The 19,057-nt window shown below is 41.2% G+C and overlaps 2 protein-coding genes across 7 annotated transcripts in view; one reads left to right on the top strand and one right to left on the bottom strand.

The window, feature by feature from the left end:
- Window positions 1–3,107, top strand: part of fndc5a (fibronectin type III domain containing 5a) — a 44,766-nt gene extending 41,659 nt beyond the window's left edge. Inside the window, exons 7-9 of one of the 2 annotated variants that reach the window (XR_003270652.1) lie at window positions 1,374–1,463; window positions 1,630–1,824; window positions 2,212–2,277. Coding sequence is in view for 1 of the 2 variants with exons in the window: in XM_026152139.1 (XP_026007924.1) it covers window positions 1,374–1,463; window positions 1,630–1,763; window positions 2,212–2,271 (284 nt within the window). In the remaining variant the exon portion in view is untranslated. Of the gene's footprint in view, window positions 1–1,373; window positions 1,464–1,629; window positions 1,825–2,211 lie in introns of both variants that reach the window. The other variant, XM_026152139.1, reaches the window with a different exon arrangement.
- A 7,011-nt stretch (window positions 3,108–10,118) lies between these two features.
- LOC113012729 (S100P-binding protein-like) lies at window positions 10,119–17,785 on the bottom strand. Of its 5 annotated transcripts, XM_026153035.1 has the most exons (9): window positions 17,492–17,785; window positions 16,524–16,623; window positions 16,350–16,404; window positions 15,540–15,983; window positions 14,839–15,416; window positions 13,307–13,398; window positions 13,078–13,178; window positions 11,065–11,164; window positions 10,119–10,758 (listed from the first exon to the last, which is right to left on the bottom strand). In XM_026153035.1, the coding sequence occupies exons 3-9, from the start codon at window positions 16,366–16,368 to the stop codon at window positions 10,626–10,628; spliced, it is 1,467 nt and encodes a 488-aa protein (XP_026008820.1). In that variant the 5' UTR covers window positions 16,369–16,404; window positions 16,524–16,623; window positions 17,492–17,785; the 3' UTR covers window positions 10,119–10,625. The 5 variants fall into 5 exon arrangements, with proteins under 5 accessions (XP_026008820.1, XP_026008817.1, XP_026008816.1 ...); XM_026153032.1 differs by having other exon boundaries at window positions 14,839–15,983; window positions 16,512–16,623; XM_026153031.1 differs by having other exon boundaries at window positions 14,839–15,983.
- Window positions 17,786–19,057: the final 1,272 nt, after the last annotated feature.

Below are 19,057 nucleotides of genomic sequence, written 5' to 3'. Positions count from 1 at the left end.
GAGCATCTTGAGTAATAGTTCTCCTAACACCACGTAGCCTTTGAGAATTATGGCCACCAGTTCAGTACTCTTAGAACTCTCATTGTGCTCTCAGTATTCTTGATCTCTCTCTCTCTCAACTAAACCTCACATTCTTAGCTAAAACACTCATGTTGCTTCTTCCTGACGTTGCCGACCTCAGGAAGGACGATATACCCCCTGTCTTAGCATCCTGGCTCCCCCTTGCCGTAGCATGTGTGTTGTGGACGATTGCATAGGAATGGAATCCTCACTGCTTACTGGATACAGACGCACCCAAGCAAGAATCGAACTTGTGACTCCTGTTCCAAAGGCATGTAGCTTTACCGCTACGCTATCCAGCTGCTTTCGGATAGCTGCTGCAGTTGCAGCTACATATAATGAATATGTACAATTGAGGTCAGACTTGACCCTGCTCTCACCAAACACTGTTTCAGACAGTTTTCCTCTGATCTTGGCTTTAGAAAGTTGGCTAAAAGAGATGGGAAAAGGAACTAAAATGGCCTGTTTTACAGAGGATAAACTTACCAATAGAGGATAGAGATAAAGATACCAATATCTTACCAATATCTACCAAAATCTAAGATACTAGTAAGATATTACTTTATTATAGCTAACTAACTAGTATCTTAGATATTAGTATCTTTATTATAGATACTAGTATCTTTATATATTAGTATCTTTATTCATCATGAATAAAAGATTCTTGAACTTTTTTTTCTCATTTGTGTTTTTTTTTTTAAATTACATGTGCACTTAGGTAGACATCACCAGGGTATGGAGTGACACATCAGTGTGTCTAATGTTGTGGTTTATGTGCAAGTATACCATCAACACTGACAGAAATACTTTGCAATAGCTGTCCTATGTTGTGACCACTATGCATGAAGGGCATGGTCCCTCGCTATAACGTAGTTCACTCCTGTACAGAATTCATTCAGCTTTTCAAATTTACATAAATCTTCGATCGCTAGCAGTGTGACTCTGAAGTGCTGTACTGTATGTTTGTACGTTTTCTCCCCAACAAACACAGAAATGTCAAAAAAAACACCTGCAGGTGTCTTTGGTTTCATTCTATAATACTGGACTTATTTTCTACAAAGGTTTGAACTCTGAGTGTTTAAACAAGAGAGAACAGTGTGAAAATGTTCATGCCTGTCTGAGAAAAGTGTAAAAAGTGTGTAGTGAGGGGTTTTAAAGCCTTAAAACATCTATAATATAATAAAAAATAAAGTTGGCTACTTCGCAGATTTTATCTATTGCGGATAAATGAGATACCACTGTAATATATATTCTCTATAATGTTAGTTTTTTAATATAGGCTAATTTCCTGTTTCCTCTAAAATCTTTTTTAGACGAAGTAACAATGGAGGAAGTGGGACAGACGACCCAGCTGAGGGCTGGGGAGCTCATCATCATCGTGGTGGTACTCATCATGTGGGCAGGTGAGGACAAACCTGTTCAGTAAACCAGGATCAGACGGCCTTTGTGTGGATTACACTCGATTTTCCCAATTTTCTGTAAATACAACACAAAATCCAGCTTTTAATGTTTAGACGATAACAATACCCAGATTTGTCCGATCATGAATGCGAACCATCTCTCCCCCAGGTGTGATCGCCCTCTTCTGTCGCCAGTATGACATAATCAAAGACAACGAGCCGAACAACAACAAGGACAAAGCCAAAAACTCCTCAGAGTGCAGCACTCCCGAGCATCCGACGGGGGGGCTGTTGCGCAGTAAGGTATAACCCACCCCCCTCCCCTCCTCTCCCCGGGTGTCTCCCCCTCAGCGGCGCCGGGCAGGTGAATGGTCCCGGCCACTTCTAGACTTTTTTCCACTGACACTTCATACGCTCCCATGGTGTCATCTGAGCGTCAGGCTAAAGCTGAACATTGCTCCAACATGGCGCCATTACGTGCATGACTACGCAGCATCAGCTCGCAGCAGCCCTCGAGTCATGGCTTCCAATAAGTTCTAATTGATCAATGCACAGAGCCCATTTCATAACCATGTATCGTGTGCTGACAGCACAAGTCCAGAACTAATCTTTATTCCTTTCACTCTCCTGCAAACATCAATAAAGCATCCAAGTAGCAGCAGAGGCATCCTCATACTCATTGAATTTTATTGTGCAACTCCTAAGTCCTGCGGTCGTCTCATACCTGTCGTCTTCTTCTCTCCTCCCACAGTTCCCCAAGAACAACAACAACAACAATAGGATGCCATCTGTCAACATCATTGAGGTGTGACTGCCAGGACGTCTTCTCTTTACCTAAAAGACTTTGTGTTCTCACAAACAAGCAGGCCCCTTTTAAGCCCATCTGCTTGTCAGGATGACGCTGGGACTCTGGGCCCCTCGGCAGCGCCTTCTCTCCTTCGGGCCTGGCGCCAGAGCGAGGCCGCAGGACTCTGGGTGTCGAGCATGCTCCCTCCGCCTGCGCCGGTGTGAAAAGCAGCGGCTGCTCCGTGCTCAGTGACTACTGCACTGTGGGGCGGCAGCGATTAGAGCCGAATGGCTCTGGTGTTGGAGAGACTGCAGATAAACAGGCCCCAGGGACCAAAGCTGATAAACAGAGCCAGAGACCTTTTCATTCTCTCTGTCACCTTCTTCTCAGCGTCTTGCAGTGTGTTATCAGTGACCGCAAAACCTGGGCATTTCCCTTTTCTGGTTTGAAATCGTCTCCTCTGCTTTAATCTTTTATATCCACGCATAACTTCATCATTACATGTTGCATTCTGTACTCTTAAATGGGCTGTTAGGGTGTAGTTGTTTAAATTTTTACAAGGTGCCACCAGTACAGTTTTGTTGTTCTGGTATTTTTGTTTCATTGATCCTCTCTCGGGCAGAAGCTCTTTGCAATCTTGTGGATTCACTTGTTTTTTTTTCCGCCCCCTCAGGGAATCCAGACTCTACCACCTGGCTAATTTATGAGATGTTTCTAAAATGTGTTGTGACAACGTCAGAGCAGCTTTTGAGAGGGCTGCTACCAAAGCTGAATCACCAGGACTCGATCAACAAGATAAAAACACTTAAAAGGAACCTCTGATCTGAACAAATATTCACAATAGAGTTCATGAGAGGCCAGGTTTCATCCTACTTCTTGTCCCTCATGCTTTTATTCTGAAATGTTACATTCCATGTCCAGAATGAGCCCTTTAGTATTCCCTCGTGTCTTTCTCTCTGAGGGGGATGAATCTCAAAGCATTCTGGAGAGGAGCAGAACTGCCATAATGGAGTGCATTCATCTAATTAACGAACTCTAAAAGGGGCTGGACTCTCGGAAGAAGTGGTCTTTCCTCTTCAGAGACACACAGGAGATCTCTTATATCAGCAATAACAGCCCTCAGAGGAAGTGCAGAATCGAGGACTCAAACGCCGCAGCCTCTTTGAATAAAATCCCGACCTCTCAGCATGTTGTAATGTTCAGGCAGACAAATGAACTGCACGTCCAGTTTGGAGGGAATTAACTCCGAGCCCCAAACGTCCTTAAGCGCTGTTGTAAAAACTTTGGTTTCCAGTGGTTAGCATGGGATTTTAAAAATAAACTAAAAAAAATAAACTAAAAAAAAAAAATCTTTTTTTTTGTTAAATGGGGCCCAACTTGCAACCCTACGATTTCTTTGTCACCAGACAGAAGGGCTTCTATTCAGACTTTTTCACCAGTTTAAAGTCAACATCTGTGCTGAAACATAATGGTATATGGCACATCTGGGAGCAAAATGACGCATTCGAGGGCTGATTCAAACTCAGTAGTACTGCCTTAAAAATAAATCACACCATATGATTTATCTAATAAGATGGAAGCCCCTGTATCTCACACCGTGATATTTATCTTCCACCCAGTATTTAAATGTGTGTGCAAAGAAAAAGGGAAACATTACAGATCGATGCCGTGTTGTCTGAAAAGCTGGAAGAGGTGGCTGGCCTTTAATGTGTAAATACATTTAAAATTCCACTCTTGTTTGGTAGCATCAGTCTAAAGAGCTTTTAATGAAATATGACAAGACTAAATGGAAGATATATAGTCTCGTATTGTAAGAGGGTACCGCTACTGCTAGTGAATTTTTTTTGTTTAGACACGGCTGTTAAAGTCCTGTTATTGAATGCGTTTTTCATGGCACTCCTCTACCGTTATGTGCTTCTATTATGTCATTATGCTGTTTATGTGCATTAAAAAGAAGAGTGTTTTCGATGAGGGACACAGCCCTGGATATTTCACATAATCACCCAGGCGTGGTGTTCGAGGGCCATTCAAGCTGCTGGGAATCCGTATCGACGGGCAGCTTCTCATTCTGTGATGCACCGACTCGTCTTTTACTGCGAACGCAACAGGTCCCGGCTCCTCAGCCTTGAATGCAGTGGAAAAGGGAGGCAGTTAAGAGAAAAAGCAATGAACAGAATGAGTAGACTGATAACTAATGCAATGGCAGGTTTCTATCACTCACGAGCAGCGAGCCCTGCTATTTGCTGCACACCATTTCCCCGGTCTCCTTTCCCAATTTCTTCCTCTTCACCGCAACTGTCACATGAAGGTTTAAAATGTGAGTCTGTCTAATGTAAAGGTCTCTCCTGACTAACACTTCTGTCTAGCCAGGACAAACTTTGGGAAATTTTCTGTGAAGTGATCACCACTTTACTTAAAACACTTCACTCAGCTGAAGGCTGAATCCGTTTTATCCCCCCGGAACATTTTCCCCGGTGGCAGACTCTCCGATCAATAGGCATCCGTCCACACAGTGAAGGATAATGACGAGAATCGTCTCCAATGATTTCTTTGAACATCCAACAACATATTTATCCCCTGCATTCCCCGAAACAGTGAAAGTCCTTTGCTCCTCTTTGGTATCGAGTCAGCTAGCAACGTATGAAGTTCATTTTAAAAGTTGTGATGATGGTACGCGTGTTGACACTGTAAATACTGTATTCCTTATTAAAGATTTAAATGTAGGGCTATCGTGGCAGGTTGTCAAACTTTACCAATAAATAGTTTGACATTTTGGGAATTTGCAGTTACACGAGAAGATCGACACTTCTCTTAGCAGCTGGTTAAATTACAGCCAACACATTCTCAAAGTAAGGCATCGAATGCCAGCACGTTGCTATCCTGGGGTAGAAAATAATCCTGTTTTGTCAGATGCTACAAGATGTCCTATGGTGCTGTTACCTTAATGCACCAGCCACAGCCACCACAACACAACAGTCCAGTTTTAAAGACCCGCAAAGTGAACATTAGGAAGTTGGAAGTTTGGGTCGTCTGCTGTTCCCGTTGGGAGCTTTCTGTTTAACTCTTCAGTCGCTCTTCAGCTGTGTAATGAAAGCTGGAGCTTCTTGGGTTAGAGTTCGCACTGGGTCACTCCACTTCACTTTCCTGTCTAATGTTTGATCCGCAGCTGTCCCAAAGTGAATGCAAAACCAAGGGGTCCTATGCTAGTGTCCAAATTTCATGATTACAATTAATTTCCGTCTCACTAACCTCATAAGTCCCAAAGAACAACTGTGTGCATCTGTGAGAAACCAGCAGTTTTAACAAAACAGCAGTATTTGCCCCCTGGGAATGAGAATGGGTTGCTGGCTCGAGCAACAGTACAAACGCGGAAGCGCAGTCAGTCTCTTCATCTAACTAATGGCTGAGAAAGCCATCAAGTGGATGTCTGAAAGTGCCAACCCTTTCCCTTAAGGGTTGCAGCTTCAGCAGCTGAGCACTAGGTGAGCTCTCCAACTTAATACATGAAAATTATTTATTTGGTTTTACACACAAGTGTTTGACCATGTTTAACAGCTACACAGTGGCATAACATGTCTAATTAAGTGGAAGGCATCTGGGTATCTAATTAGAGTCCACTCATTACAGACAGTGGACAGTGCAGTTCGCTTAGCCCATCGCTGCTGCTACTGAAAAACTGATTACTGGGATTTAAGTTGGCTGAAGGCAACACCCTGCTGCTACCACTCTGACTGGAACAGGTTAAGCAAACGGTGGCCAGATGAAAAATCTTTCCTTAATCGCACTCGACAACCGGTGACGACAGCACGAACTCAACATTCCACGTGAGCCCTGTGGCGTCAAACCACTCATTAAAAAAGGCCCGAAACCTTTTCGCCTGCTACCGTTTGTGCTAAATCAATGCCTGAGAAAAAAAGAGGGGGGGGGAGACGATGCTCTGTTGCAGTGACGGACCGTTTCGCAACAATCGCTGGATTTTAACAACACATCATGTGTTTTGTTTTAGAGTAGAAACATGCCTGGAAATACATGAAGTTTGACCGTTTCATTATGGGATTCTTGAAATTTAGGAATGAGGATGACGAAGAAGCATGGTTTAGTAAAAATTAACTGCTTTACTAGTGCTATCATGTTTATATTCATTGTATGGAGTGTACAGCAGTCATTGCTTAAAGAGGGCTAGCATGGTTTAACTATTATGCACAAGGTTACACAACTTCAATTATGAAGAATATGGTGTATGCTTACTTGTGTATGCTTAAATAAAATATCTAATATTTTCAAAATAGAGGTGTGTGTTTCACGGTTGCTGTGTGTTACGTTTCGGTGTTGTCAGTGTTTTGTTTTTGCGTGACTGTCATGTGTTTCCTGTTTTACTTTGAAGGTCTGTTGTTATCTTAGTGTGTTCAGTTTACGTTTCCTTGTCTCGTCAGGTCTAATTTGCCCCAGCTGTGTTTCCCTCCTGTGGTCCATTCCCTGATTGCTCCTTCTATGTATTTAAGCCCTGTGTGTCAGTTGGTCATGGTTGCGATCTCCCCCGTGTTGTAAATAGATTTGTCGATACTTTAGTTTTGGGATTTTGGTGGAGAGCTGTAGTTTTTTTTTTCTTATTTTTATTTTCATACGTTGCACGCCGGTTGCCTAGGCCGGGGTGTAACACTGTGGAGGAATCAAAGTTTGACAAAGAGATGTGTCCTGCTGAAAAATGCAGCCGTCAACGTGGTTTTGGGCGAATGCATTTGCCGTCCAGTCAGCAGCTAAGAAAACGTGCATGAATTCGTAATGGCTCAGAAATCAATGAGGCTTTAGCAGCGAAACGACAAATCACTCGAAGCCTACTCGAGTCCAACATTAGACTGCATTTGCTTTCGCATGTATCAATACGAGAGCGACCGCCGGCTCGACTGTTTGGCTGAGCAGGCGAAACGAGGCGGTGGGATTTTATAGCTGACTCGTTATTTGTAGTCTGTTTTGACAATTCCCAACACAGCTGCAGGAAAACTGAGGCACGTCAGGTAAACACAAAGCTGTGTTACTGCCTCCGAAGGAAAGAGGAGGGGAGGGAAAGTATAACACACAAAATAAAACACAGCTGGAAGGTGTGGATCAGCGCGCCAAGTGCCCTGCAGTCTGCAGTTTCACGAGGCCTATGCTGACACACACCTACATACCTTCTGGCTGGCCGGGCGGGGACAGGCTGCCCTACTAGCTGCACAGACGGGATTACTTTAACCGCATGCATTATTCGTGGAAAAGACCCCTGCTCCGTGCTTCTGGGCCGCCTGTGTTCACCTGGGCTGTCAGAATAAAACTGACAAAATGCAGCATTATTCACCAAACATTAACACGGGAAGACAACTGTACTGGGAGCTGAGCATTATTATGATGACTCTCTGACTCTAGGGAGTGGGTTCTCTGCTAAGAGCCGGTGGCACTTACACTTTTCATGCAAGGTTTAATGAGAGCACAGTGCATTGAATCCACCGAGCAGCAAAGAGTACAAAGAGGTCGCTGCTGCTTTACAATAAAAACAACAACAATTTAAACGAATATCTATAATTTAAACACCTTCCTGTTTAACCCCAAGTTGTAGTGTGTGGCCAAAGAGGTAATTTGATTAGCAGTTCAAAAGAAAAGGTATGAAATCTCCACCATCAGGAAGATCCCTCAAACCTCAGGAGAGGTAAACGCTGCTCTATATGAATTAATACAGTACTGCACAAAAGTCTTGAGCCACCATCACTTCTTTGTTTTGATTCCAAGCAGTCAGACTTCCTAAGAGTTTTTTTAAGGTGGCTTTGAGGAATAGTTCTCCAGCTTTCTGCAGGTCTTTCAAAGTGTTTCTTTGGACACTGGCTGCTTTTTCAACCATTTTCAGTCCAGACCCTGTACCTGAGCATTTTCAAATGATTATTTGTTTGTTTGTTAAGCTGCTTAAAACTAAACTATGACTCACTCAAGGGAAAAAAAAGAAGGGTAACGTAAGAGACTATTTTTAATTGTATCTTTAGGCACCTTGGTAGTAGCAGTCTGTTGCAGAAACTTGTCATTTGTTCCCACCACAATACCATCTGGAAAGCATTTGATTGGCAAAGCTTCATGTTTCCAACATGATAACGATCCCAAACACTTCCAGTCCAGTAAAAGCAGACCTGGACAGAAAAATACACAATGAAACACTACCAGTCAACAACTGGCCTGCCCAGAGCCTGGACCTCAACATCACTGAAGCAGTGTGGGATCCTCGAAACACAGCCAACATCCAAAGGAGAGCTCTGAATGTCCTCAGAGAAGCCTGGAGAACCATTCCTGAAGACTACTCAATGAAATTATAAGAAAGCTGCCGAGATGAGTTCAGACTGTGTTGAATAAAAAGGTGGTGATACCAAATAGTGACTTTCAAGCTTGTTAGAGTTGTACAGACCTGCTTTGCATGCTGCATTTCTATGTTTGCTCATCTGTCAATACATTGCTGTACCTCTTTCCCATTTTCATAGCAAATATAAAAATAGAAATACACAAATTTTGTTTTGTTTTTAAATGAGGGGTGGCTCAAGACTTTTGCACAATAGTGCATCTGATCCTAAACAGTCAATGAGACATTTGTCCTTTTTGCCTTTATATCAAATTTGCACAGTAGACCAAGCTTACGTTTGAGTTCTATTTTTACATTATTTTCTTACTCTCACACTGTTGAACAGCCGGTGCTCCAGCTGAAGGATTGAAAATTAAAACTGTCTTACGCACATCTAAACACTAATTTAATGAAACCCGACTCCGACATGCTGCGATACTGAGAGGTCCGTTACCTTACACACTGCAGGCTTTTCTCCACAGCTTCAAACTTAATAAAATTACAACTTTATCAATTCAGACGTACTTTTCCAGTCTTCCTGCTAACGCACTTTTAGGTGAATATGCTTGGAGTTGGATTAACAAACCCCAGGTTGAGCTGAAAAGCTCACCCTGATTGCTGATGTTTAAGTAAGTGAAGTCAGACATGGAAGAGATATGCTGGATATCCTGAGCTTGTGTCACAGTGCAGGAAAAAACCCCAAACATCACTTTCAGCTGATGCCTTTAAAAGAAAGCACAAAGGACATTTGTTTAGGCTACAATCCTAATAAACAGGCACGATTATGAAAAAAGAAATTGCACTGAGAACTGTTTTATTCCCAGAGAGAGTATTATAATTCAGGACACAATCAGACACATTTACACCACCGGTAATGTTGGACGAAGATGAAACAGCTGGTATGTGGGTGAACTGACCTGGCAGGTATGACATAACAGCCTGCCTCCATATCAAACTCAAAAGTGCGTCAGTAAGTGTGCCGCAAACAGCTGCTTGCAAATCCTGATGATAGCGAGCACATGTTTCAACACATTACAGAGTTTTCAACCATTTAAAAAGACATTTCACGTGCCTGAAAAGTTTTCCTGCTTCTTCCCCATATCAAAATATGACAAATCCCTGATAACCTGTGATGTACTGATCCAACTTTCTCAGTCAGATAGATACCTTGGCTGGGAGTATCTGTTAGCCATCAGCATTTCTCACTGTGACGATGAGGCTTGAACATCGTTTTCAAAATTGTAGATGACTGTGGAATTGCCATTAGCCACGCTTTTCAGACGTCAAAACAAATCAACACTTAATTAAAAATAACCAACAATCTAGAAAAAAAGAACTTGTTAGCGTATCAAGCAGGATATTATGTGACAGCTCGTAGGATAGTGAAGAATTTAGCAGGACAGATGGGCCCGATGTCACTTGGAAGGATGCAAGTACTGGATCGGCACACACCACATTGAAACATGCACCAATTTTTAAATAAAAGACAAACGTAGAATCTAAAGAAAGAAAGAAAAAGCAAAAGTGCAACAACAAAACAGACAAACCAGGCAACCAAATACAAATTCACCCAAGAAACAGAAAAAGTGCAAATATTTGACACAAGGAAAAACGAGCCCCTTCCAGACACACACCTTCCTCCTCAGTAACCCCACTGCCCGATCCACACAGATGCACTGTACCAGAGGCCCTGCACTTGTATGAATACAGTAATTACCAATAACACGTACATATTTTCTTTTCAGTTATTAAAACATTATTTTTATCGAGAGGAGGGGTCTCTTTGTGTGTGAGGGGCGGAGTACAGCTCTCTCAGCAGCACTCTGCACCTTCTTATCGACATCAGTGGAGAGAGCTAAATATTTAAAGCGTGGCTACACTTCACTACAGCGCTTGTGCGTGCTGTGCCTCTCTCCATGACGTCTGAATGTTGCCAGCAGCGAGGTTATGCATGTCTGAAAAGGGCCGTATTACACCATAACAGTAAAGGGTTTTTTCACACAGTGTTTCTTGCTCAGACATTTTAGAGTCGAGGACAGTGGTATCTTTCAAACAGTTTAGGAACTTTTGAAAAGCGTTCGTGTGAGCCATAGTTCTTGCGTTGCCATTCTCGGAGCGTCATCTCTGGCTTTGTACCAAAGCGACTCTGGTAATTTCTGAAATTAAGCAGATTCAGATGGAGATTATTACAACTTTAAATAAAGCTAAACTAAAACTAGATATAAAACATGACATTATGTGCTGGTAAAACTAAATTTAGAGGATATTTTCATTTAATCTTTGACAAATCTGACAAAACAGTCAGGAAGCATTTGATGAACTTCACTAAGATAGTCTGAGACGACTGAACAAAGCCAGACAACTAAAACTAAACTTGATTTTTTACAAAAAGACAAATAAAACTCAGACTCGTTTATTCTGAATCCACAAAAAAAAAAAAAAAATCAAAAAAGGTGGCGTACCGGCGGGTGAAGTCGGAGGGATGCTGCCACCGTTTCCCATCCTTGCCCGCTTTCTCACCAGCAACACGGTTCAGCACACTCAGCAGCTCAGACATGACACCTGAAGGAGGCACAGATGTTAGAACATCAAAACTGAAGGTCATACGTGACTGAAGGGAAGAGTCATGACACAGAGGGGGGAAATAAAACCCCACAACACAAGCTTCCAAGTGAGAGACGTTTACACGTTAACTTACATCTATAAAATAATTACTTTTACTGTCATTACTTACAGTAAAAGTAACTGTATTACTTAGTTATTACTTTCTGTACCACTAACTGCTTATTTAATCAATTAAAAGTCACCAAAGCTCTCTGGACTCAGTAGCCGTGGAGCTCTAAAACTCCATTGCCATTAACATCAGCACTAAAACTGTGCACCGCGAGCTCCATGGCATCGGTTTCCATGGCCGAGCAGCTCCTGTAGGTGTAACGTGTAGGTGGCCCAGTACTTAGTAATAATTTCACAGATTTATTTATTCTAACTAAAGCTTTGAAATAAATCATACCGGTAACACTACATGCTGGTTGGATTTAAGACAGACCCCTGCATGCAGTAGCTGACAATCGACCTGCAGCAAAGTTTACACACACAAAAAAAAAAAAAAAAAAAACGCCACCAAGCTTAAAGGTCAAGACAGTTTTTTTTATTTCTGTGTGGAGGCGGACAGAATCACTTTCCTTCACCTTTAAGTTTGTTTATCGTGTGATCTGATAAAGCACTCTTACTGGCATTTTACCTGCAAAGGTTTGGATAGATTACAGAAACAACCGTGGCTGCTGTCAACTGTAGAAAAATGTTTTCTTTCTCTTCGGCGCGCTGTGTGTGGAGTCAGAGAGGCTCCGCCATAAACAACTACAGCGCCATCCTCGCTGCTGCTGCGTTATCAACTTTCATGTCGGCTAAAAGTGAAGCTGCTCAGGCTGAATCTCAGAATCACTTTTTACAGCCAACATACGTCTACATTTTAGTCGCAAACTCGAGGTAAATGTTAAATGCGTCCTTTACTGTGAAAACATAATCCTTACTTCAGCTAGTTTTCTTCACATGTGACTCAGTAATGGTAGAAACTTCATCTCTGGCTCGTAAGGGCTGACCAATCAGCTTGCCTGACATACGTCTTTGTTGCATTTTCATTACTAGCCATCAGTGCAACATCCTGCAATTACCAGAACCCTGCACACATATTCTTGGCCTATCAATCAAATTCCTTTCACTTCGCTATGTGGCAAACTGAAACGATTTCATGAGAGTAGCATTTAATGTTTAAATGGATCCAGGTTAAAGTTTTAGTTCTAATGTACAGCCATCAGCTGAGGAAAACAACAGCACTGAGAGCGCACTCAATAATAAAATAATTAACTAGAATTTAAAAAAAAAAAAAAAAGATCATTTCCTGCTCTGTGCATCACATCACCATATTAACGATGTACTGCAGCATTCATCTCCGGTGCTTTTTACAAGAATGTTGCCTTTTACTTTTTACTTTTGAAGCCTTCGTAGATTTTTAACAACCATCTGATAACATTTCTGGAGTAGGTGGCACTCGCAGGGATCGTTTTTTTGTAGAATAAGTCATGATCTGTGAAACACCAAAGATGTGACATTCATGTCGAGTATGTAGACGGAGATTCGTAATTCGAGGCCCAGGCCAAGTCCGATCCAGGTTAAAGGTTACTTTGTCAGAAAGCGAAACAATGTTTTCAATTTGTACCTTATCCTTGAATTCATGAGCACATACTCACAGCACAGCACACGTAAAGCATCAGCTACAATCAGGCTCAGAGGACTACTGAAAAATCATTTCAGGGAGTCATTGCCATGATGTCTGCCACCATTTCACGCATGTTTCCATAAATATCATAGTAAAAAACATTAACTGTCAGTTTCCTCTGAGGTAAAACATCAAAATAAATATTTAAAATAGGAGAAGAAGAAAAGAAATATGGGAGAAAAGAACAACAGGTTCTTACCATTATGTGCTCCTTGTTTCTCTTGCATGTGTCTCATTACTGAATGGACATAGAGTCTCTTTTTCTTCTCCCAGTCTGACCTCCTGCTGAAGATCACAGGCCTGAAAAGATACAAGCACATGGCCCCACAAATCTGTAAATATGAGGCTTCTAGAGAACAGGCCGAGCGCCTCTAAAAACCAGAGCGAGGCTAGTGTGGTCCCACTGCTCCCCCTAGAGGTAACAGTACCTTTGAGTCCCGGAGCACTTGGCAGTCCGAGCACGCGACTCTTCCTCTGGTTTTGTGGTTTGCTGGCATGGAACAACAACTTTTGATTTCACCTTGAGGAAGCACAGAATATTTGTGTATGATTGCTGGGTTATCACAGTTTTTTTAGCTTTACAAATATCATTAATTTGAGAAAAACTTTTAGAGCATTTTCTTTGAACTCTTAATATGACACAAAACACAAACAAATATATTTTAGTTAATAAAAATTCAGGTAGAGCTGATGGGCTACACGGGCCACAGGAATCATGCTGACCTAAGGGAGTATTCTGCCTTGCAATGTTATCCTCACAACCAGAGGAAGGTGGGTAACAAACCCTGACACCAAACCAGGGAGAGACCCTCAGTGAGACAAAGGAGAGCTCGCCAATGTCAATCAGCTTAGAAAATATCTGTGTCGATCCACTATAGCTCAACATTTACCTCTCCAGAAATGCCCTCGAACACGACTGTGATCAAACTGATTGGTAACAATATGCTGTGTAAAGAGCTCAATCATGGCAAACACATGGATTTATGCAGAGATATTCCTCCAAGTGCACCACAATCTGCTCAGTTCAGCTAACATACCCCTGGATTAGCGAGGGTCATGATTTCCAAGTGTTACAAATGACAGACGTTACTTTTGTCTTAAAATATACGTTTTCCCTTGTTTTTAAACCGCAAAAATGGGCCTAGGTGCTATGACGTCACCATTATTTTCATCTTGGGTAACTTTATATTATGAATCACGTTGTGATGAGTGAAGGGTGGATTCTCAGTGAAACCACAGTCGATGAGCATACCCTCGATAACCCGCCTTTTATGCCTCTCAAAATGATCAAAATGTATAAAATGTACTTAATGTTTTACTCAACATGACATAAAACGATCAGCAAAGTGTTAACAGAGTTCACAGCTGCGGACTGATTTACAGTCTTTTTTTCACAGTCGCAGCTATCGCCCCCTTGACGGCAGGTTTAAGGCACTTCTGTGTAAGCTTCATCTTTCATATCCAGAAGACGCATCAATATTTTATAATTCAATACTGGCTTTTCAGACAAAGAGGTTACATGGGGTTAAGTCTGTTTAGGCTACGATACCAACTTGATTGTTTGTTAAGATTTCAATTAACACACATCTTCCAAATTGTCTGAGATGCACCACTGCACACGTCCCTAGTAAAGCATGCTGCATTAGAATGGAGTTCAAAAGCATCACAAACTCACTGAAGTAATTTGCTTCCTGATAGAGAGATTTGGGACAATTGGGGCCAATTCTCTGCACTATTTTGGCTCTTACGGCTCAGTTATGGCACTGGGCAATGTGAGGTGGACCCGTGGCTGAGATAGGAGCCAAAATTAGGCCAAACATTCATTGCTATCTGGGTCAGGACAAAACTTTGTCTGATTTATTTGGATGTTCTTGTGTGTTCTTGCAAAAAAAAAAAAAAAAAGAAAAAAAAAAGAAAACATATACAGAGCACTGCTGTAAAGAACAGGAGCAAAGTGTACCTGTACTTGAAGAGGTAAGGTATTTTCCCAGGCGTCCTCCAGATTGGTGTCTTCTGTACTGTGTCCAGATGACTCTGATACCAGACGTCTGTCACTAGCAGTGTTTGGCCTGACTTTGCCATACGGAGAGGATTCAAGCGTGGGAGGACCGATATCCCACACCCCCTCAGTCTCACCTTCTAAACTCTCCACAACGGAGGTCATCAGCTCCATGAAAGGCCCACTGACAGCAGGACTCAAGTCGTCCACTGCAACAGTAAAGCCTCCAGAGGTCACAGTTTGTTTATTATATTGTGGCTTGGGTGATCTTTGAGGATGACAGCCATTCTCAACCACCCTGAGATGGGGATTTGAGTTACCAGTGAGCTGTTTAGAGTTCAATAACTCATCTCCTTTATGGTCATTTATGGAGGAGAGAGATACATAGCCTCTATCATCACTGACTCCCAAACTCTCTCGTCCAACTCTTCTTTCCATCTCTTCTAAGTGTTGAACAGCAGGAACAGCAGGAAATTGTTTCTCTGGAAACGTGTTGCAATGTGGAGCTGTGCAGCTTTCTGCAGGATCCAAATTACCTGCTGCAGTGCAGGTATTAATGGGATTGAGGTAACATATTGTATTTACATCATAGTCAAACACAGGGGAAAATTTTAAAAGGATATTCTCAGATGTAATATGTTTTTGTACGATCTCCTCTTCACCTCCTGGATCTGTGGAGGATCCACACTGCTTGATGTGCTCCGAGTGTAGCCAAGAGTTCACAGGCTGTTTTACTGCACTCCCAACATTTTGCTTTTTAGGTAAAGGTTCAGGATAAGACAATGTTGATTGCTGTCTCACAAAAGGGCTGTAATAGTCCGTAAAACACTCGAGATCAGGGGACAAAGCCTGTGGACTAAGGGGCTTTTTTAACAGACTAACATACCCTTCATCAGGACTGGAATAGTACGGTTTCCTTTTATTTATCCAGTTATTACGGACCTCAATTTCTAAATGATTAAATGTAGAAAACCTTCTCGATTGCTGCAGATCAGCCTTTCTGTTACAGGTCATCCTTGAATACATGGAAAGAGGTTTCAAACTTTCGCATATGGGTGGTTTCAGACAGCAGACCATCACGTTATTTCTTGCTTTTTTATCCATACCTGTTGAGGGTGAAGAAAATTCAACATTATCAGTTATTTTCTTCCCAGCACACGCGATTTCTGGGCTGACCACTCAAACCTTATGCCATTTATTTGTTCCCCCATTTTTGTTTAGAAAACAAAAACCTCCAATATAACAAAAGTTTTCCAACTTTAAACATTTAGCCAGCACAACACCAACACAAATATTAATCACAACCTCCATGAATGTCCTCCTAGTTGCTCAAACTAACCAATACACTGTCGTATCCCACAGTAAAACTTAATTAACACAAAGGTCACTTGTCTTGTTGTGTTGTTATGAGATCATGCAGTCCACACAACCCATAAGCTGTGAGTTTTAAAATCAATTTTGCACTTACTCACCCAGGACTTTATGAGCCATCTCCACCTGCTTTGTCCTTTTGGCTACCTATTGTTGCTGTCAAAGCCAAACACAAAGCACAGTGTCATCTTCAAACTTTTCTTAAAGGTTATTATGCAAAGTTTTTACCAGTGGCTCCATAGTGTAATGGTTTACACATTCACCTAACAGGATACCTGGTCTGATCCCAGGACAAGGCACCAGGCTTGTGCCCCCCGAGTTCTGGCGTAAAAAGCTGCAGATCAAACCTGCAGAGTTACCTGCTCTGACGACCACCTGTAAATAAGCAAGCAGCCAAAAGTAGCTTTGGAATTAAAAATAATAATAAAATAAATATTCACGGTAGAATAAAAGCAAAAAGGAAAATACAAAACTGCAAAGCAACTCTAACCTAACTCAAGTAATCTCCAAACTAACAAAAACTCCAAACACTAACATGCACAAACAACTCTAATATCACCCCAGGGAGGGTTTGAGCTTCCCCCAATTTTTTAAAAAGTGGATTTACATTTAAATCAACAACAACAAAAACTTTTTCTTTATGTAAATCCAGAAATTCAATCACCACATTACAAGTCACTGATTTGAACTGTGCGGTTTTGTTTTGATCTTTTTTTGTCTTTGAGTTCGATTTCGGGGGGCAGCAGCCTGCTGTTCAACGCGTGAGCCAATTAAAAAATAATTTTCCCATTTATATTGTTAGTTAACGTAACTTAAATTATGTTGAAAATTAAATATAATGCTATGGGTTTGGGGAACTTTGTACATTCTCTAAAAAAACAAAAGCAAACTATATCACCACTAAAAACACTTGCGTGCATTTCACTTTAGTTTTTTTACGTTTCGGTTTATTAGCTTAGAGTTAGCCAAATGGTTAGCCAAACAGCCGAAATCAGTTTAGTTGAGCCCAAACGTTCCTCCGCACTTGGTTAAAGACAAACTTTTTGTTGGCCTTAGGCCTGGAGACTCTAGCACCGCGTTATTTTTTATATTACCTAACTTACTTCGCACCTGCTCGGTCCTCAAAAACACACGTCCTTGCGCACGCTCAGGGCTAACATTAGCTTTTAGCTTGTTACCTTCATCGATATTTTGGATATGCTACAGCTATAAGACCACACAAATAACATGAAATAAAACTCACCTCTTTCTTGGAAATTAATCTGCTAGACACGCAGACGCTTTCCTCTCTCGGTAGCGCGCACAGGTGTTTAAACACACGACGCACATAAAGGTTAAATGAGCAGGCGACACCGCAAAGGTGAACAAACTGACATGAAAACTCTCACATGTTGTTTACATCTGTGCTAACGCTTCTGATTGGCCAGAGGCTTAAAGTACATTTAAAAAGATTAGTCTATATAGTTATTTGTGTCTCTTCAGTTTAGGCCCACACACTGGAGTAAGGTTACGGTTTACATGTTAAATGTCACTGCCCTTTTATTGACTTTATTTTAATTGATGTGTCATCTGGCTTTATCGATAAATCCAGGGATCATCTGCAAATCAACTAATAATCTTAAATATTGATAATAAAAATGTATTATCTCCAATTTAATACTTTTTTGGATAACCTTTTCCTTTCATAAATGAAATAATTTACTTGTATTTACTTGTATTACCTAAACTTTTATGATGTGAAACAAATGACAAATATGCAAAACACAAAGTCATCAGAATGAGGGTGAATACTTCATATAATTCCCGTGTGCAACACGGTGCATTCATGCCCCAGGTTGACTTTGTTCAGGTAATAGGTCTGTAAACTGGGGAAGCCTCAAGTTCATCTAGATGTCAAATTCTTCCCAGGCCAGCTCCTCCTCCAGGGATGGATACAATATCACTTATTAGATGATTGTGTGCAATACCTTCGTTGTAATCATCCTCAGTCTAGAACTATAAGAGCTCTACTTTTCAATATAAAGCACCTTGAGATAATTGTTGTTGCAAAATAGCAAATTCACTGAAGAAATTAACTAAATTTCTCACTTTATACACAATATCCTTTTTCTTAGTATGTCACTGTCACCGTCTCTAAAAATTAAAAATTAATGTGCAGGGGCAAAACCTGCAGACTGATTTATTCTATTCAATTAGTGTTATATGAATATTTTAAGCGAGAGTGCACCATTATGGATCGATAAATCTCAACCACCCAATACAAAGCTGCATGTGAAAAAGGAAAAAGGAAAAGCAAAATTATAACCCCTAAAAAAACTATTTTAAATGATGAACCAGTGCAAATTATCAAAAATGATGGAAGCAATTTTAACTACTATTATAATTTACATCTACTGGTACAAATCAGATTCTTTCTGCGGGGGGGGGGGGGGGGGGGGGGGATCTGAGGAAAGCTCCAACTGATCAACTGATGCTTAATTTTATAACTGTAAGTGTATATTCTGGATTTAAATATAATTAGAGTCCCTTTTATTGAAGCCAAATAAGCCTCCGACTGAATGCTCCTCTTATAGGGGAATTGGTCTTATGGGATGTGATACAAAGATTTTGTGTAAAGCACTCTCTGGGAGACCAGATGAATGTGTGCCTAATTTGATAATAGATGGTCAACAAGGTTTTGTTAAAACGAGACAAGGCTATAATAACATAATGTACTTTATGAGAAAAACAATAGTAAGACACTGTGCTGTTATCACTGGATCCATGCAACCATCTCTTACAGGTGCTCCACAAATATGGACTGGGTGAA

The sequence above is a fragment of the Astatotilapia calliptera genome, chromosome 19 (genome assembly GCF_900246225.1).
Source record: "Astatotilapia calliptera chromosome 19, fAstCal1.2, whole genome shotgun sequence".
NCBI classification, from domain to species: Eukaryota; Metazoa; Chordata; class Actinopteri; order Cichliformes; family Cichlidae; genus Astatotilapia; species Astatotilapia calliptera.
This window is presented reverse-complemented; position numbering and strand designations above follow the sequence as displayed.